Here is a 21,968-nt window from a genome sequence, read left to right as displayed (position 1 = left end):
CCCAGGCTGGAGTGCAATGGCGCGATCTCGGCTCACCGCAACCTCCGCCTCCCGGGTTCAGGCAATTCTCCTGCCTCAGCCTCCTGAGTAGCTGGGATTACAAGGTTCTTAGATTTCTAACACAGATTTCGAGTTGTTTTAGGTGCTGATTAAAAGCATATACATAGATTTTTTTGGTAACTAAAAGACTACATGTTTTAAATAAAATTATATTTTACCCTTAACATTTTTTGAATTTTTAGCATTTCTTCTCAAGTAGCCCAAAAATTTATGCTTCAGCAGAGGATACAGAGTTTCAATTCTAATCCAAATGGGCCTAATACAATTTTAGGACATCAGAGCACTAAGTAGGTTCCCGTATTTTCAGTTGTATAGAACAGATAAAATACTAACACATGGTTTCACATGTGCCTACTTATGGTAGTATTCTTATATTTTCTTGTTCACAGAAGTACTTAAAGTGCAAATTCCCTGGCTAACTATAAAGATTTATATTTTGCTGGTCTGGGGTGGGAACCGTGGATGCCACTGACAATGTGGTTAACATAGTAAATGTCAATAAACATTACCAAAAAAATTTCTGATTGTCATCTTTAGATCAACAGCATTGGTGTCACCTGCAAACTTATTAGAAATGAGCCACACCCAGATATAATGAATAAGAAATTCTGAGGATGGGGCCCAAGAAACTGTTTTAATAAATTCTACCAGTGAATCTTCTATCACCATTACAGTTTTAATTATTTTTCCTCCATATTTGACATCCTAGCTAGGAACTGGTTATGTACAACATGATGGACAAATTCCAGGTTAGTGATATTTATTAGAAAGAGCATTTTCATTCCATCTTGAGGGCCAGAGGTTGTCTTCTGACAAATATGTGACAATTTTGAGGCATATAAACTGTTCTATATCTTCATTAATCTTGAAGTCCTTCCTAAGGACCTAAAATTACATGCCTTGTGCTGGAGTTAAATTTGCCTAAGTTAATGTCATGTGTTTATAACGTGCTTTTCTGATTTTTCTTTCTTCTTCCCCTTTTTGAGAGACAGGGTATCTCTCTCGCACAGGCTGGAGTACAGTGGTGTGATCATAGCTCTTTGCAGCCTTGAACTCTTGGGCTCATACAATCCTCTCACCCCAGCTTCCGGAGTAGCTAGACTATAGATGCATGCCACCACACCTGGCTAATTTTTGTATACTTTTGTAGAGACAGGGTCTTGCTATGCTGAACAGAGTCATCTTGAGCTCCTGGGATCAAGTGATCCTCCTATCTTAGCCTCCCAAAATGGTAGGATTACAGGTGTGAGCCACTTTGCCAGGCCTAAAATGTACTTTTCAATGAATACAGAGGCATTCCATTTGTGTTTTTTTTTTGTTTTTTCTTTTTTTTTTCTTTTTTTTTGAGATAGACTCTCACTCTAACACCCAGGCTGGAGTGCAGTGGCACAATCCTGGGTTACTGCAGCCTCTGCCTCCTGGGTTCAAGCAATTCTCCTGCCTCAGTCTCCTGAATAGCTGGGACTACGGGTGCCTGCTACCACACCTGGCTAATTTTTGTATTTTTGATAGAGAGGGGTTTCACCATGTTGGCCAGGCTTTTAGAATTCCTGACCTCAAATGATCCACCCATCTCGGCCTCCCAAAGTGTTCAGATTATAGGCATGAGCCACCGAGGCCGGTCTCATCTTTTTTTTTTTTTTTTTAAGCCAGCATTCATCCAGAAAAATGAATCTGCATCCTAGCGTAAACTATAGAAATATAAATTTAGCAGTGATACTTCCTCAAACTTGTTTCTTTTTTCTTCCTCTTATCTCTACTCTGATTTCCTTCTACTGTGTTTTTTGCATGTTCTTAAATATTTATGAATCTCATTGTTTCTCTCTCAGCTGTATGTTTTAAAGCTTCATCTAGTTTTAAAGATCTTACCATTGTTACTACCATCCCATTTCTTTTATTTGCTCTATATACCAGTGATGGATATTATCTCCAAATTCCCACTACCATAAACCATGCAGCTACAAAGATTATATCCTCAAAGATTTGTATAAAGATTCCTCTGAGTGCTGGGTCAGATGGATTAAACGCTTCTGATTTAATTAACTACTTACTGATTTATAGCATGATAGTATTAGTTTATACTTGCATCGTTTTAAGTACACGTCTACACAATACTTGACATCAGCAAACTTTTAAATATTTGTCATTTTGATGGGTGAAAAACTATATTCATTTACTTTCATCTTTTCGGATTATTAGTGAGTTTGTCTATCTTCTCATCTGTCAGGACTCGGCTACCCTTTATTTAAATTGTATGTTCATATCTTTTATCTATTTTTTTAAAAGCGATTTTTCTTTGTTTCTGTTAAGTTATAGGGGTTCTTGATATATCATTATAGGTATTATTCCCTTTAGGTTTTAAAAGTTCCAAAGCTGACATCTGACTTTTAACTCTGTGTATAGTTCTTTCAACAAAAATCCTTAATTCTGATATAATCAGATCCATTAAATTTTCACATTATGTTCTATGATCCCTATGATGTAGCTATTCTCCAAAATTTCTATGATTCACTTCATTCATTCATCTATTCATTCAAAGATGGAGTCTCACTCTGTTATGCTGGCTAGAGTGCAGTGGCACCATCTTGGCTCACTGAAACCTCCGCCCTCCCAGTTTCAAGCGATTTTCCTGCCTCAGCCTCTTGAGTAGCTGGGACTACAGACCCCCACCACCATACCCAGCTAATTTTTGTATTTTACTAAAGGCAGGGTTTCACCATGTTGACCAGGCTGGTCTCAAACACCTGACTTCAAATGATCCACCTGCCTTGGCCTCCCCAAGTGCTGGGATTCCAGGTGTGAGCCACCATGCCCAGCCTCATCACTTTCAAGTGTTATATTTCTTATTCAGGTCTCTAATCCTTCTAGAGTTAGCCTTTGCATAAAAAGCAGAAGGTAGAAATCTAGCTTTCTTTTTCTCAAAATAGCCAGTACTCCCACTAAAACTAAGTAATCATCTGTTTTCAGCAACTTCACTACCTACTTGTGCCACACCATATATCAAGTTGTCAAATATACATGAATCTTTTTGAGAGTACTAGTTTATACCAGTATTTGCCTTTCTTTTGCTAGCATTATATTGTTTTTATTAGTATAATTTTACAGTAACTCTCAATTACCTTATAGATCTAGTGTTCCCTCCTTTCTCTTTTTTGTCAACACTGACTCAGCTAATTCTGGACCTGTACTGGTCAATGCTAACTTTAAAACGAGTTTGTCAAGTTTCTTGACAAAAGAATTTTGAGTGGCACTGATGTGCTCAAGAGAAAACAGGCATTACTAGGTACTGTAAGCCATACAGTACATGACAATCTTTTATTTTCTAATAAACTTAAATTTTTTTTCTCATGAAGATTTTATGCATTTTAAATTAGGTTAATTTTTGTTAGACTATTTTCTAAGTGGGTTTCTCACAATAAACGGCAGGGGTTAGAAATCTGTGGCTCACAGGCCAAATCCAAGCTTGCTATCTACTTACAAATAAAGTTTTACAGGAACACAGGCATTGGCATGTGTTGTCATGATGTCTAAGGCTGCTTTCATACTACATCAGCAGTTATAGTTATGACAGAGGCCATATGGCCCACAAAGCTGAAAACATTTATCTGGTCTTTTATAAAAAAGATTGTTGATCTCTCGGTATAGAAAAAACAACTGCTTTTTATAAATTAATCTTATATTAGACAATCTTGCTGAATATTCTCAGTTCTAGTAGTTTTCTGACAGTTTTGGATTTTATACAAATGGCTATATCATACACAAACAGTGAATTTTGTTTCTTCTTCCTAATCTCCTACTCTTAAATTGAGCTCAAAATTTCTCAATGAAATATAACTTTTGCTATAAACTTGGCATAAGTTAGAATTTCCCTTTATTCTTAGTTTTCTGAGAATCTTTTCATACACAGGTGCAAATCTTTTTTCGTATTCTAGTAAATTGTTATTTGGCAATTTATGACATACTGGTGTATAGTATTTCTTATATTTTATAGTGAATGGATACTTAACTTTTCTATGCTTTAATATATGGCATCCTTATTAAACTAGTAGATCCAGTGAAAAATGAGACTATTAATTGTACTTTTGTACATCTCTAGCATAGCAATTGCATTCACCAATATTTATTGCATTTGTATGATGTGATGGGTATTATATAGGAAATTGTGTCTTCTTTTACACAAAGCAAGTACTACAGTTGTTGAAATAAATAAAAATAATATTGTGCTATATTAGATAATAAAAGAAAATATAAAATTAGTCTTATCTTTCTGGTGAAAATCAGTCATTTTTAAGTAAAAAAAGATCTCTCAATCTTTAGAACTCATATTTTTTTACATTAATCCATAAACAATTTTATAATTTCAAAAATTATTTAAAGACATAGCAAGTACACAGCAACCTGAACATGTTAGGAAACAACAGTGGTTCTGCTTTAAAGACTAAAAGTAAATATTCACACAAAAAATTCCTAACTTCCAAACCTTCACCAGTTATAAAATCTATATAATTCAACCCACATGCTTTTAATATCAATATCTTAATAAAAGTACTACTTTTATACTAAGTTCTACCCTTGTACTACATTCAACAAAGTATGGTAAGTATAAAAATAACCTTCATGTAATTAATATATTTATGTACCTTCTCATATNAAAAAAAAAAAAAAAAAAAAAAAAAAAAAAAAAAAAAACCAAAAACTTCACATAAGATAAAAAGGATAGAAAACCACTTATAAAAGGGAGAATGTAGTTTTATGTTATTTATTTATGTTTTCTGAGACAGTTTCACTCTTGCCTAGGCTGGAAATACAGTGGCATAATCTCGGCTAACTGCAACCTCCTGGGTTCAAGTGATTCTTGTGCCTCAGCCTCCCAACTAGCTGGGATTACAGACATGTATCACCGTTCCTGGCTAATTTTTGGATTTTTAGTAGAGATGGGGTTTCACCATGTTGGCCAGGCTGGTCTCAAACTCCTGACCTTGTGATTCACCTGCCTTGGCCTCCTAAAGTGCTGGGATTACAAGCATGTGCTACCACGCCTGGAGTGCATTGTAGTTTTAAACAAAATAAAGTAGATTTTTTTTTTATTTGCTTGGTTGAAACTTACTAAGCTGTTATTAATGGATTCTAAAAATCATTATTTTAAGAATCTCAAAATACAGGTTCACAATCCCTTATCAGAGCATCTGAAATTCCAAAGCTCTGAAAACCTAAAAAATTTTTTCACAGTTCATTTGGTGGTAACTTGACTTAAACTGATAAAATGCTATTTTAGTCTTTATTTATCCCACTTAGTATGAGTATTTGCTAAAGAAATATTAATGTGTTTGATTATAAAGTGTTCTCTTGCAGAAACAAAAACATTACAGTAACAGGTGGGACATGTACCATATTACTTCTTAAAGCTTTGAGAAGTCTGAATATTTAAACACAACTGGTCTTAAATGTTTTGATAATGGAGTGTGGATCTATTAATTCTAAAACAGCTAAAAAGATTCCTAACTCTTCTTTCATTTACCCTCAAAAATACCTCATATACTCCTCTATTTCTGTTTCTTTATTTAAAACTTTCATTTAAATAAATACTACTTTCACATCAGATTCATTTTGATAAAGAAATATTTTAAGATACTTTTAAAAGGCACAAAAATGCTTCAAAAATTAATATTTAATGATTTGACTGTATTAGACAATGCAACTTTCTCACTTATACCATATGTTTACACTATACCTTAAGATATTTGAATTGGAAGGTTTTATAATAGTAACATTAATTAATAGCAAATTTAGATAGCTTGTATACTAAGAATAAAATACTCAAATATAAAGAAGGCATGAATGTTTGCAATATACAACTAGGTTCTTCCATCACTGTGGATTTGATTATCTAACATCAAAGGCTTCAAAATCATAAAATAAGCCATAAGAAGTGGGAGCACTTACTTAGGAGTAGAAGGACCCCTTGGCCATGTTCCATCTTCATTTTTCTGTTCTATCACTAATACCTGCAAACATGACACAATAAAAGGATGTTTTTCCATAACTCTGAAGTTAAAATAACTTTAGAAGCTTAGCTGAATACACTAAGAAACTAAAGTAACTCTGTGATTATTTAAAGGAAACAGCAGACAAGGTGAACGGGTAATCTGTATTACCATTTCAAAGCTAGGCACTGGAGACTAAAATACCTCAAATAAGAAATCAGTAATGATCGTGAGAAGGAATCCTACAAGATAAACTGTAAAGAAAACCACTGGTTCCATGATTTTAAGTTTAAGAAAACTTAAACCAAGTACACAGAACATAAATTCCCCTGTATTTAGAGAATATATTTTCTATTTGTATTTGTAGCTTATAACAGAGAACTGCATAAAGAACAATAAATATTTGCAGTTGTTAAACATACTGACATAGAATCTTGGCTAACTTATTTTTATGCAAATGCAGACAAAAGGTGACACAGACAATTCTAAATTACAGATTATGTAGAATTCATTTGGGGTTTTGAAATTAGTGTGTATTTATATTACCACAATGGAAATTATAGAATCTTTAAATATACAAATGACAGAGTCCCATTTATGAGAATAAGACTGAAGTTCTGTTACAGCATGGTTGAAGTTGACAGAAATCACCTCTAATAAACAAAAAGTATAGGCTTAGGCAGAGCTATATTTTATTTTAAAACACCCTAAAATCTTTCCTCATATCTTTCAGTCTAACAAAGAAGTCTTTCTTTTAGTTTTTGATATGGATTAGTCTGTTGTAAAATTTAGCAAAATAATGAAGAAAAACTTAGCAAAAATAATTAAATTTGCAAAGGAACTATGTGATAATACCAATAAAAAGTTAATATCTATAATTTCCATGCGAAAACTGTAATACAGACAAAATGACTTGAAGTAAATCCAAGGCATTACAAATTTGAATACATTTCATTTACTGTTTCATTAACTTTTTAAGTTGCAAACTCTACATGGACATAGTAATATATTTTTGTGAACTGTATATTTCCAGGCCATTTATACATTGGCATTTAGATCCTAACCATGTAAAAATGTAAGCATGTTTCAGAGTGCATGTAACAAACAATAAAATGTTGATTTTAAAAAAATTCATGAAACCTTAAGAGGGTGCTAATTAAAATATTAAAGTTTGCTTTAAAAATCTATTATTTCACACATTAAAAACTGTATTTGTACCATATAAAGAATAGAGCACCATGTACCTACTATACTGATCCCTTCTTGATCACATTCCTCTCCCTACCTACTATAAATGCGTCATCATTATCTCAATTTTCTGATTTTCATTCCTATATATATATATATATATTTTTTAAAGATTTACAAAGTAGAATTTAGTGAGTGACTTTTAACTTCTCAAGAATGCTTTCCTTTACTGCAATTTATAACTGTAGCAACAGTTACAGATAAACTATATGCATAAATATACATATAATCTTTATAAATCATTTGGAGGACTTAAATCAGTTATACAACAAGATTTTAGCTACAGAAGATTTCTAACTTATGCATTCAATAGAATTATTTAACCATAATGTCTTAATTTCTAACAGTATTTATACTTAACATTCCATATTGTTAAAACCACAAATACTAATGCTGAAGGCCATCAGAAATATTAAAATTGAGTCCTTTATTCAAATGCATCATTTTCTGAATAAAATTTTGTTACAGTTAAAACTTTAACTCAAAATAAAAATATTTTTGGAAAGATTCTACATTAAAATTAAACTCATACAAAAAAGGAGAGAAGAAATGCCTCCCAAATGGGAGGCAAACTCTTCAATAGTATGTCTTTGTTTCATTTTCTAATGAGGATACTTTGAATTTAAGTATTAAAAAAAAAAAAAGGTCGAGGAGAGTGTTTGGTTATTTACTATCTTTTAGTTCATTTATCTTCTCTGGCTGAAGAATTATTATAAAGTCTGAAAAATTTAATAAGTATTCTTTGAAACATTCCTGTTTTTAAAGGTCAGTTCCTTAAAAGAATATTTAATCTCATTAAATTATTCTCTCGTCTGCCATCTGATAAATGCATACCTATCAAGAAGATGAAATTATTTGACTTCTCTAAGTCTCTGTTTTCTAATGTACATGGTGAAAAGAGTAACACTAATTTCATAGGATTGCTGAAAAGTTTTAAAGAAAGAATTCTACAGATTTCAAATTGTACTTCTGGAGCTACCTCAAGGCCTAATGAATGAAAACAAAGCAGAGAGGTTATGTCTACGGGAAGACAGAAAGAGAGAGCTGGCTAACTAAAAGGGCAGTGTTGGCTAATCAGTGGATTTCCAAGGTCCATACTTTAAGCTTCAATCAGTTTCATTTCCTTTTTAACTGTGATACATACTGCATTTTGTAAGATTTCTCTTAAGAATATAATGACTAAAATAAATATGAAAATCACTGTATTTTGATAGCCTAGTATAATCCTTGACATATAGCAGGCATTTACTAAAAATTAATTTCCCTCAGTTTCTCTGAATTTTTCCACAACTCAGAATCATATTATTGATATTAACAGTAATTTTTAAATAAAACAACAACAACAAAAATCTTCTATATATCAGAATACCAGGTACCGTTAGTTTCTGAAAATACAAACAGGGTACAAAGTCTAAACAAAACAAGGGCCTCATAGTCTAGGGAGATTAATATACAAATAACTAAAGCATATAATGAGTGATGTAAAACATATATGCATAAATCATTGTGGAAGTTAAGGAAGCATCCTTTTTTTCTCCAAAGTAGAAACATCTTATTCTTCAATGGATATTGAGAGAAACAGGGAAGGCTGGATAGATGACGGGACATTTGAGCTAGAATCTGAAAGATGAAAAGGATATGGCTAGCCTACATGATGGTATAGGACGGTTAATTTGAGTATGTGGATGGTTAAAAGGACTTTTTGATGGATGAATACAGGGATTGCAAGGACATGTACATCAGGCAGATGGAATAACACATTGGAAAGCACAGGAGTACCGGATAGCATAGTGTGTTCAGGGAACGATAAGCAGCTCAGTTTGGTGCCGCTTGAGTACAAACCACACAACCAAGATAATCTGATGATGGTGGAAGAGTAGAGAAGAGGTTAAACCATAACCTGCATGCTGGCTTAAAGTGCCTGGACTTGATAATTATTAAGGAACCAAGAAAAGTTTATAAAAGGAAGACAGTGAAGTTTACATTTTAGAATGAGTATTCTGGCAAGAACAAGAGTGTCCTACTGCTATCTGCTAATAATGAAAAAACGAAGGAAAAAAGAGCAGACGTACAAGAGCCTGGAGACAGAGGGATCTATGAAGAGACTATGAAAATTAAGGGCTGAGAATGGAACAGAGAGATTATTTCAAAAGATAGTCAGAAGGTAGAATCAGTAGGACTTGCTGACTGTGACTAAACTTCTTCCTTTCTCAAAACTTTTATTTATTTGGATTATACTATTAAAACAAATACTGGCCGGGTGCAGTGGTGTATGTCTGTAATCCCAGCACTCTGGGAGGCCAAGGCGGGCAGATCATGAGGTCAAGAGATTGAGACCATCCTGGCCGATATGGTCAAACTCCATCTCTACTAAAAATACAAAAATTAGCTGGGCATGGTGACATGAGGCTGTAGTCCCAGCTATTTGGGAGGCCGAGGCAGGAGAATCGCTTGAACCTGGGAGGTGGAGGTTGCAGTGAGCCAAGATCTTACCATTGTACTTTGGCCTGGGCCACAGAGTGAGATTCCATCTCAAAAAACCAAACCAAACCAAACCAAACTGGGAGCTGACACCTTTCAACAAGGGCTGACAAAACTACATTTCACTTAGCCTGCTGCACATTTATATAAATAGTTTCATTAAAACATAGCCATACTCATTTATTAATGTAGCATCTATGCTTGTTTTTGTGTACTACAATGGCACCATTTTAGATGCTACTTTATGGCCTACAGAGAACTGTAACTTGTAACAGAGAACTGTATAAATAACAGATGCTCCATAAAGGTTTACTATTTGGTCTTTTACAGAAAGTTTGCTGACCCACCTTATAATATTAGCTGGGATTTTTTTTTTCTAATTAAAAATGATTTATTTTTAACAAGTAGATTATTCCTAAGCTCAAGTAGGGAATTAGAAGTCACAGTCAGTAACTAGCAGTGATAGGTAAGAGATGAATTTAGAAAGAGGAAGCAGGAACAGTAGAGCCCATTATATATTGCCAGGATATTAATTAAAGTTCATCAATCCAAAAAACCTTCATGTATTAGTAGGCTTAAAATAAACAATACCTGTCCTTGGTATAAACCAGCATCCTGAATGGTGCTGTCTGGTTTATTCAGTGGTTCAAATGTATTACTCATGTATTTGTTCCACAATCTGGTCTCCTTTTCATCTGGAATATTGAAGATTTTTCTTATTTCCTTTTCAATTGTATCTAGATTTAAGGAGAAAAAATATATGAATATAATATATATTTCAAAATATACCACACACAGCTAAATGTTATCAGAAAAAAATTCTAAATTTAAAATACAAATAGAATATCAAGACTAAATATGTAATAAATCTATAAAACACAAACCAACAAAAGGGTTTTTAAGACCGAGTGTGTTTTTATGGAAAAAATGCTATTTGTACTACAACAAATTACTTGGGGAATTAAAAACCTCAAAAGGTAAGAGTTCAATCACCAAAAATGAAATATAATTTGTGCTACACAGGATAAACTTTAACTTTTAACATATAATTCAAATATTTTTTCTGAGATGTAGAAATTAGGAATTAAAGTATGGTTAAGAGATGTTACAGATGGGAAAATTTCAAGGTACTAAATAAACAATTTAAAAATAGTTTAAACTGAACAGTTAATTAGAATATATGGACACAATAAAAAAGAAAGTGCCTGTTTGAAGGGATGTCTGTATTCACCAAAATTTAGTATTTTCAAGGTAAATCCAAGTCTTTTCCTGATTTCTAAATCAATTTACTGAAATTGTATTTATTTACTTAACATTAGCAGCTTAACCTGTATAAAATAAGATACACAATGTCTACATATTTGAGAGTACAGACATAATTGAGTTCCAGTACCTATAGTTAAATACATCTTTAAAATTTTTAAATATCAGAAAAATATTACGTAATACTATCATATCCATCTAGTTCTGGTCAATAACTTGCCTAACCAATTCAAGAAAACAGTAATTAAAATATTTTATGATATATAAATACAGAATACTTTTAGACCAATAACATTGTCTATCTAGCAGCTAATGTTTTCTAATAGTCTTGTACTCAGTGAGGTTTTGATAAGGGCATTAAATCAGCAAAAAAAGGGCACTAATTCAAAATATCAACAGCATTATCTCAAAACTTAAAGCAAATCACCCAGAATATTTAAATAATTACATAAAATAAATATACTGTTAGTACTTGAATTAGTCTGTTCTCATACTGCTACAAAGAACTACAGGAGATTGGGTAATTTATGAAGAAAAAAGGTTTAACTGACTTACAGTTCCATGGGTTGTACAGGAAGCATGGCTAGGAGGCCTCAGGAAACTTACAATCACGATGGAAGGTGAAAGGGAAGCAAGCACATCTTATCATGGCAGAACAAAAGACAGTGCGAAGCGGAAAATGCTACACACTTTTAAACAACCATATCTCATGAGAACTCATTCACTATCGCATGAACAGCAAGGGGGAAATCCGCCTCCATGATCCAAACACCTCCCGGCAGGCTCCTCCTCCAACACATGGGGGACATGAGATTTGGATGGGGACACAGAGTCAAACCATACCAGTACTGCTTTCTATTTTGGTAGGGTTGTATTTTTTTGTGTTGTTCTTTTTATTAAAGTAAACATATATACAGAACTATTCACTAATCATCAGTATCTTGTGATAAATTTCCAAAGTGGACATACCCATGTAAATCACACAGAGATCAAGAAACAAAACATTACCTAGGAAGGAGGGTAAAGGAAGAAGCCAAGGAAGGGACTTGTTTTAGTCTCTCTATAAAAACGAATAAATTTTTCCTAAGGGCAGAAATAATTTTTTCTCTTGGCAAAAATACCAAAAATACTGACAAAAAGAAATAAATTGTTTACTTAGATATAACCACTGCTGATACTTTGATAATTCTTCTTCTGGATATTTTTTCTATTAATACAAACACCTGTGGTACATAATATATTATAAGCAAATGTGGAAATTTCCTCTTTATTGAGTTTTGAGATCTAATTTACATATGGGGAAACATTACTTGCATAGAGATAGTAACGTAAAAGCCTTTAAGTGCGTATGTGCTTGGCATGTTTTAGAACAGCATAGTACATCAATGTGGCTGAAGTAGAATAAGTAAGGTAGAAATGAGACTATAAAGGTACTTCTGTGGATTATATATACTTCTGTGAGCTACTAAAGTAGTTATATTTTAATCTGAGCAAGAAAGGAAGCCACTGAGGAGTTGGGAAGGGAAGTGGTATGATATGACTGACATTTTAAATGTTCATTTTGCTGCTGGTGAAGAACACTGCAGAAGGTCTGTTAAGGTTTGGCTCTGGGTCCCCACCCAAATCTCATGTTGAATTGTCATCCCCAGTGTTGGGGAAGGGACCTGGTGGGAGGTAAGTGGATCATGGGGGCAGATTTCCCCTTTGCTGTTCCTGTGATAGTGAGTGAGTTCACATGTGATCTGGTTGCTTGAAAGTGTGTAGCACTTGCCCCTTTGTCCTCTCTCTTGCCACGCCATGGCAAGATGTGCCTGCTTCCCTTTGCCTTCCACTATGACTGTTATGTTTCCTAGGCCTCCTAGCTATGTTTCCTGTAGAGCCTGTGGAACTGTTAAGTCAATTAAACCTCTTTTCTTCATAAATTACTCGGTCTCTGGTAGTTCTTTATAGCAGTGTGAGAATGGACTAACACGAAGTTGAAGGTGGGAAACTAGGCTATTGCAGCAATCCAAGCAGTGACAAGTGGTCTGACCAAGAATAAATTCTGAAAGAACTGCTAAGAATGCTGCTAGATTACATGAAGGGTAAGCAATAAAGCAATCAGAAATGATTTTTTGCCTAAGCAATTGGAAGACCAAAAGTGGCCATTATGGAGATAAAGAAGAATGACAGAGCCTTAGACTTTTTGGGAAAGGGAGCTTAGTTTTATACATGATAATCTTCTTGAGAAGCCTGTAAGATATACAAATGAAGATATGTGATAGTTGAAACTGAAATTATGGGAGACTTCAGTGCAGGACTGATAAACTTAAAAGATTTTCAACATGAGGAAAATATTTAAAGCCAGGAAAACAAATCACCAAGGAAAGGCAGATTGGGAGAATATGGAGACACTGACATTTTGAGATAAAGAATACACAGAGGGTTTTACAAAGGCTCCAACAAGATGCAGCCAATGAGAAACTGTGCCCTGGAAGCCATGTGAGGAGAAAGTGCGTCTAGATGGAAAACTAGTTGATCTGTGTTGAACTTTGCTAGCAGGTTAGGAAAATGGGAGATTTCTGTATTACCACTGGATTTGGCAATGGGGGAGGTCATGAGAGACTATCACAGAAGCAGTACCAATGGAGAGGTGGGTTTCACTGTCTAACATAGCAGGCTCAAGAGAAAATCGGAGCAGAGAAAATGGTGGTCAGAACAAAGGATGCTAAATTTGAGATCTGGCAAGTGCAGTTACAGATAATGACAATCTAGGGTTAAACTATGAAAATTGGTGATTCAGCTTGGGTACAGGTTAAGATCACTGAAGCTGAGAATGGTCAAAGGACTGACAGCATGTACTTATTTTTCCACATATTAATTCAGTTGTATTAGTTGATGAAAAGCATACAGAGGTGGAAAAATAATACAGGTTGCTCACAAAAATTAGAATAAAAAATATTAATACAGGTCACAGAAATTAAATGGTTGTATTTTTCAGTAAGTTCTATGCTTTTAGTAGTTAACGTTAACAGAAAATAAAACCATTATTTCATCTAAATCGAACATACTCAATGCTCAAATATATCAATTTTGGCAGAAAAATATTTGAAGGCAGAAAATTTTGGCCCTGATAAGTAAATCATTTAGATATGGCCTATGGCCTGCTATCATTTTTATTATCAATGTAGGCAGTACTAGCTGAAAACAGAATATTTTATTAATTTGGTAACAAGAGAAAATAGGCACTAATATTTCCTAATTCTGTTTATAAAATTTATATTGCTGTATTTCAAATACATAGCTATTTTAATCAATCAAGATTACTTAAAAGACCATAAGGGAAAAATATATATCCATCTTAAGTTTCTCGTGTAAATTTTTTGTTTAAAAACCTACTTTCTTTAGAAAAACAAAATCAGCCCAATTAATATCTCCAAAATGAATATTCCTTTATCATACATAGATTGTGTAAGGCAGCAACTGAGAGATGAGACTACGGTTTAAAAGCTCTGCTTGTGAAGTTAAAGTACTAGCTCTACCACTTGGTACCAGGGTGAACTGAGGTAGATTCTAAATCTCAGCTTCATTATCTATAAGATGAAGATACTTAGTTGTTTAATTTCAAACAAGAAAATTCCTGTCAAGTGTTTAAAACATAGTAAATGTTCAGTAACTGTTAACCTTGACTGTGTGATAACCATAATTATGAAGTGTCTAAAATTCCTGACTTGACTAATTATAATTTTTGCAAACCTTTTTTGCTTAAAAAGAATACTCATTCTAATACAGACTTTCAAACTTTTTAAACTAAGAGCTACAGTAAGAAATTGTGACCTGGGACTTATACGTATATGTTGATATTTTGTATTCTAATATTTCCCATTCAATTATCTTTACCCTTAAAACTGTTTAATGAACCACCAAAATAGCAACAATCCAGTCGAAAAACAATGATCTAAGTAAGAAATTATAGGTATGCAAAAATTGGGTTCATATATAATGTTAAAGTATATATTCAATTTATGTAGCATTTTAAAGTATTAGTATATTAAGCTATGTTGATTAAAATCTGTGCTAGATCATTAACTTTTTGAAGCAGTGATCCTTTATAAATTATATCTCTGTGACAAATTCTGACACAGTTCTTCTATCATGAGAACTCATAATGCTTGTTTTGAATTCAGAAATTAAACCAGCTGCTGATTTTCCTGAGTTTCAAAATGTTTAGTATAGTAAAGTTCTAAAATTAGATCTCTGATGGTCTCATATTTATATTTAATTTTCCTATTAAAACGAGGTAGGGAGAAAAGAAAATACCAAACTTTAAAAATAACTAGAAAATATTATTTTAAGAGATAGCTTCTCATTTATAATCCAACTGGCTATAAATTTCAGAGGCAACTCTCTGAATTAATTTTAACAGACTATCCTTGTTAGATTTATAGACACTTCTCATGTACATACTCATATGATTAAAATAATTTTCATATGCTGAAAACTTTGTTTTTAATATGTAGAAATATCTTATTTTTCTGAATATATGCCACAAATCTGGAAATTCAAGTCAAGCAATTTAACTGTAATAATTATAATAACCTTTATATATGAAAATCCTTATATTTTAAGCATTCATTTTAGAAATATGACTCTATGAGCTTTTTTTTTATTTTCTGAAATGAAGTCTAGCTCTGTTGCCCAGGCTGGAGTACAGTGGCATGGTATGGGCCCACTGTAACCTCTACCACCCAGGTTCAAGCAATTTTTCTGCCTCAGCCTCTCTAGTAGCTGGGACTACAGGTGCATGCCCATCACGCCTGGCTAATTTCTGTACTTTAGAGATGGGGCTTTGCCATGTTGGCCAGGCTGGTATCGAACTGTTGACTTCAGGTGATCCACCCACCTCGGCCTCCTAAAGTGCTGGGATTACAGGTGTGAGCCACTATAAGCTTATTGAAACTTAATCTCGAACTTATAAATGTTCTAGCTATAAGCTTATTGAAACTTAATCTCTACCAGCCAACTATAAGCTTACTGAAACTTAATCTTAAACTTATAAATGTTCTAGCTAAATAAAAGAGAGGAGAATGAAGATTCATAACATCATGCTGTATTTTATTTGGTGCAAACATTAGGATTAACCAAGCACTGAGTACTTGAATAATGCTACTATTTCATAAAAAATATGGGTTACAAGTATCTTCCTGCTGCGAAGTGGATAAGTGGCGAAAGAAAGCCAAATGTACTTATGAAATTCAAAAACACTTTCATTTACTTTAATGACTGGTTCCAACAAGGAAATCTTATGCTGTGCTATAATTCATAAATTTGCTAATCTCTCTTCCACGCTGGGTTCTACATGTTATCTGTTCCTCTTCACTGTTCATTTGTATTTTCCAAGATCAGTGTTATTACCATTAATCTTTATAACTTCATTTGAAATTAAATACTTTAAGAATTTTTGAGTTGTTTTTTGAAACAAAAAGTACATAATTTTTATTAAATTCATAATTTGAATTCAGGGCCTTAAATTCATAATCATTTAAAAAAGCATTTTATTCAATATATTCTTTATCTAAAATTAAAAATATGTCTTTTAAATAGAAAGAAAACAATTATATATATTTTTATCTATAGAGAGAATTAGGTCCACTTATATTTGAGACTTACAACTGCTTACACTACTTATTAATTTGAAAAATCAATGTGTCAAAATAATGCTAAGCTTGCTGCCTTAGCTACTTAACTGTATTTAGAGTTCAAAGGAAAGCTGGGAAAAAATAGGAAATTGTCATTTTTCATGCGATCTTACCAAGTTTTAAGTGGGCTTTTATCTAAAGCTCTATGTTACAAACTGACACATTTTTCGTCTACTAAATTAAAACAATAATTATTTGTTTTTGAAAAGGCAAAATGGCACAAATGTTAAAATTCAGTTAATAAATGCAAAAGCATACAAGAAACAATAAATAATTTAACTCTAAGGCACTGCATCAAAGCTGGAAATCAAATGTCTATGTATAAATCCTTAAAATGGTTATCATCCTACTAGCATACAATAAAGATAATTCTAACTAAATATCTAATAGCAACGGTTTAAAAAAAGAGACAGGATCTTGCATTACCTATTGTGTCGGCTTTGCTAAATCTTCGAGTTACAACATTGTTCATGTTTCCATTTTCACATAGCTTCAATTCTGTGAGATATACTTCTACTTTGCAGTGCTTTACAAACATACCCTGTTCAACCACCTGAAATAATGAAACAAAACAAGTTTATGTCACCTATACCAATATATTTTCATTCTAACAACAATATATTTAGAGAGACTTTAGAAAATTGCAGATATCCAATGAAAAAACAGTCACTAATAAGGCCTGTCAATATATAAAAAAAGACATTGGATAGTTGAAACCTCAAAAGCAAGAAACCTTTTTGGAAATTGTAATATCTAAAAGAAAAAAGAATCATGATTTTAAAATATTAAGTGAAAGTCTGGAAAGGCATTCTACTGATCTATGAAGATACATTGGGTACACCATAAATAATATATTCAGTATTTATAATGGGAAAGTTTTATACATCATAGTACAAATAAATACAGTTCTGATTGAAGATACAAATATACTTTTTAGATTTTAGTAGCGATCCCAAGCAGAAAAACCTTTAAAAAGTTGATTATACAATTTCATTAGATGATCATACTTATCCCTTTTCTAGTTTTGTGTTGGTCATTCCATTTTTCTTTTTCTTCCATAAAAATGAGGCCTGCAGTTTACGTTAGTTTTAGTAACTACTAGTGGTTTGTAGCTACTTTCATGTAGTTCATTTTAGGATTTTACATCAAATTTCATTAGATGAAACTGTATAAACATTACTGTTATGTTAAAATAAATCTATTAAAATAATAACTTCAAATTACTGTTGCCAAAATATTCAGCTATGACTAGGTAACTGATACGTTAGTTTCACCCTACAATGACTTTGACCTTTAACTACATATTTAGTAATTCTATGTAACAATTAAAAGAAAGCTGTTAAACATGCAAGCCATAAAGCATAAAAAGGAAATATGTATACATTAAGGTCACCTTTTAAATAAGTATATTTCCTTTTGATCTTCTAAAGGTTAACTGTAGGATTTCAGTCATGAATACTGTTTCTGAAAATAGTAATAGGCCTGATATGTGATCCATTAGACAAATATGGCAAAAGGGAGGCTCCAAACGACCGTTAGATGTACTCACAAGCTTACATCAATTCAGAAAGAGACTTTACAAACTTATCTTTCACTGCATGGAAAAATTTCAAACGCAGTTCATCTAGTATGTACTTCATGGTTACAAATGTAGTAACATTTAATTTTATACGATTACTTGTAGTTATATTTAAGTAGAGAAACAAGGAATCAAATATTCTTATCAGTCAGTAATTTCTGTACCAGGGCTCAACATTTGAGTAAAATTTTTTAAAAAACTACATTAAAGTGGCTACTAATCACTGGTAGTTACTAAAACTAAGATAAACTGCAGGCCTCATTTTTATGGAAGAAAAAAGAAAAATGGAATGACCAACACAAAGCTGGAAAAGGGATAAGTATGATCAAATAACAATAAAATAAAATAAATCCCTCATTATGATTTATATTGAGGTACATACTTTCTAAATAAGTACAGTTCTTTAAAAATGAAAGTAAATTTTCTTAATACTATAGATATTTTCCTGGAAAGAATCTGGTGATTTAACTGTCAGAGTCATTGTGAGATCTACAGAAACAAAGTATCAAGATTATTTCAAAACCTACACTACTTGGATTCAAAATTTTTCTCATCATTTTTTTCTTCTCCTACATTTTACATTGCTAAAACTTTAATAATCACTACTCAGAATACTACTACTATATTTATACTTATTTTACAATTCTAAAAGTAGTGTATTAACAAGGTGTCCCTTTTGAAAAATATGAGCTTGTTGTCAAACTATTTTATTTGAAAAGGTCATACTATATGTACTACTAAAGCTTGAAAATAACAGCACCATAAAAAGAAAAATAATTAGCACATTTATGAATCAGTGTTATAATGGTCACATGTAGATTATTTGCTTATATAATCTCCTTTATATTTGTTTACATAAAATTTCCTTCCTGCCTTCATTAAAAATATGTGCATTGAAAACGATGGTCATGAAGACTAACAGGAAGAAACAAGCTTATAAAAGTATAGTTTTATTTACCTAATAATTATAACTGTTAAAATATACATTTGAAATAAGATTAGAAGGCAGATATTCAGAAACGACAGTTATGTTTCAGAATTATAGATGATAGTTATAATGTTTACTTTAAGTGAATTATAACACTGTTATATTACCATAAATAAAAAGTGAGTACATGATGAAATCTGGCTGCTTGTCCAAAATTTAAGAGTTACAGATATGTAAAAATATTTTCATTAATTTATAACCATAATGAAGGCAAAGTCTCTTTTAAGTCTCTTTACTAAGTATTTGAGCTAAATATAAGTTTATAAAGGATTACAATAAATAATTTCTATTTGTTCACTTTTTTGCTATGAATATTGAGGGCATTTTTTACAAGGTCATTAAATGTATGAAATAAACCTAATGTAGTCTACTCTTTACATCTGTCTATGTATTAAAAGTTTCACAGAAACTTTGCTTCATTCCAAGAGCCTTCCTCCCTGAAATGGGAAGAAAAAAGTAATTTCTAAAAAAATCTGGTACTGTATAAACAATTTCATAATAACAGGTCTAACAGATTGACTTAGTCTTTTGCAGGCACTAGCTTCATTCATTTTAAAAGCATTTACTGAGTACCTATACTTAGGAGATAAATTAGACCTAGATCCTGGAGTCTGAGCGAGAACAGGTAATGAAGACAGAGAAGTAGATAAATACAACAAAACTATGAAATCATAGTTCTTAATGCATAAGAAACAAATCCTATATATGTGACATTCTATCCACAAACATTTCAGAATATTTTCTTCAGAAACAAGGACTCAAACATAACCACAATACCATCTTATAACCTAAAATACTAACACTAATTAATTAATATCAAATATCCAGTCAATATTCAAATTTTCCCTGCTGTCTCATTTTTAATATACTGTTTGAATCAGGATCCAAGTAAAGTCCATATATTGAAGAATCAGTAGACTGATTCGTCTCTTAAATGTCTTTTAACCTAGAAGTTCTCCATCTTTCCTATTCTTGTAAGTTTTGGTTTAGACCACTTCAAAGATGGTGACGTACACTCAATCTAAACGGATGCAAATATCTAGTTGCTCCTTTTTCGTGTGCTGGTAGATACTAAAGCCAATGCCTACATCCGGTGATTGACAAACTTATGAACTAAGTTAGGCTAAACTTAGGTTTAGATGGCTAAATCTACCTCATCATCTATTTTTTTGTAAATAGTGCTTTACTGGAACACAGCCACAACTCTTCATTTATGTCTATGGCTACTTTCATACCCAATTATTAATTATCTAGGGCTGCTTTTACGCCCAAATCAGCAAGGTTTACTCATTTCAAAAGAGAGTAAGGGCGCATAAAGCTAAAAATATTTACTATCTGGTCCTTTAGAGAAAAACATTAGTGACCTTCTCCTCCTCCTACATCTTCAGCCCCTAGACTTTCAGCCTAGATCCATTAACTCATTAAGTCTTCTTCAGTTTTACCCAGCAATGTTTTACAATTTTCATTATAGAAAAGCACAATTCTTATTAGGTTTATTCCTAAGTATTTTAACCTGTAAATGTTATTTTAAAATTCAACTTTATTAAGAGACAATCTGTTGAAGGGAAGAAAATATTTACAAGCTATTCATCCAACAGAGGACTAATATCCAGAATATACAAGGACTCAACAACTCAACAGGTAAAAACCAATCCCATTTAAAAGTGAGCAAAGGACATGAACAAACATTTCTCAAAAGATGAATGGCCAAATACAGGTATATAAAAATATGCTCAACATCACCAATCATCAGAGATGCGCAAATCAAAACCACAATGAGATTATCCAAGCCATAATGGATATTATTAAAAAGACAAAAGACAACAGATGCTGGAGAAGATGCAGAGAAAAGGGAACACTTACACACCGCTAACGGGAATTTAAACTAGTACAGCCATGACGGAAAACGGTGTGGAGATTTCTCAAAAATCTAAAAATAGAATTACCATTCAATCCAGCCATGCTACTACTGCCTATCTACCCAAAGGAAAAGAAGTCAATATATCAAAGTAATACCTGCACTCACATGTTTATTGTAGCACTATCTACAATAGCAAGATATGGAATCAGCCCAAGTGCTCATCAATGGACAAATGGATAAATATGGTATATATAAACAAGAGAATACTATTCAGCCATTACAAAGATGAAATCATGTTTTTTGCAGCAACATGGATGAAACTGGAGGTCACTATATTAAATGAAATAAGCCAGGGCAAAATGACAAATATCATATGTCCTTATTTATATGTGGAAGCTAAAAAATTTGATCACATGGAAGTAGTGAGTGGAAAGATAGATAACAGAGACTGAGAAGAATGGGGAGGGGAGCAAGAAGGATGAAGGGAACTGGGTTAAAAGTACAAACACACATGTATATGTATCTTATACATACAGTAAGATAGAAGGAATAAATTCAATGTTTGATAGCAGGGCAGGGTGACTATACTTAACAAAAATGTATTGTACTAGGGTGAAGGACACCCTAAATACCCTGACTTGATCACTAGTTATTATACACATGTAACTAATTTTCTCACATACATCATAAATTTGTACAAATAAAAATAAACTTTATTTGTTGCCAATAAAAAACTGGTTTTCCCATACTGCCCTTATATCAGGCAACCTGCTAAATTTACCATTAATTCTAATTGTTTACCAGTACGTTTTTGGAATCTTGAACC

At 32.5% G+C, this 21,968-nt stretch overlaps 1 protein-coding gene across 7 annotated transcripts in view; it reads right to left on the bottom strand.

The window, feature by feature from the left end:
- Window positions 1–21,968, bottom strand: part of USP15 (ubiquitin specific peptidase 15) — a 146,410-nt gene that overhangs the window by 71,231 nt on the left and 53,211 nt on the right. For all 7 annotated transcript variants that reach the window (XR_001819555.2, XR_005197127.1, XM_017510182.2 and 4 more), the window contains 3 exons: window positions 17,141–17,267; window positions 10,365–10,510; window positions 6,004–6,065 (listed from right to left, as the gene is read on the bottom strand). Coding sequence is in view for 5 of the 7 variants with exons in the window: in XM_017510182.2 (XP_017365671.1) it covers window positions 6,004–6,065; window positions 10,365–10,510; window positions 17,141–17,267 (335 nt within the window). In the remaining 2 variants the exon portion in view is untranslated. The remainder of the gene's footprint in view (window positions 1–6,003; window positions 6,066–10,364; window positions 10,511–17,140; window positions 17,268–21,968) is intronic.

The sequence above is a fragment of the Cebus imitator genome, unplaced genomic scaffold (genome assembly GCF_001604975.1).
Source record: "Cebus imitator isolate Cc_AM_T3 unplaced genomic scaffold, Cebus_imitator-1.0 Scaffold433, whole genome shotgun sequence".
In the NCBI taxonomy this organism is placed as follows: Eukaryota; Metazoa; Chordata; class Mammalia; order Primates; family Cebidae; genus Cebus; species Cebus imitator.
This window is presented reverse-complemented; position numbering and strand designations above follow the sequence as displayed.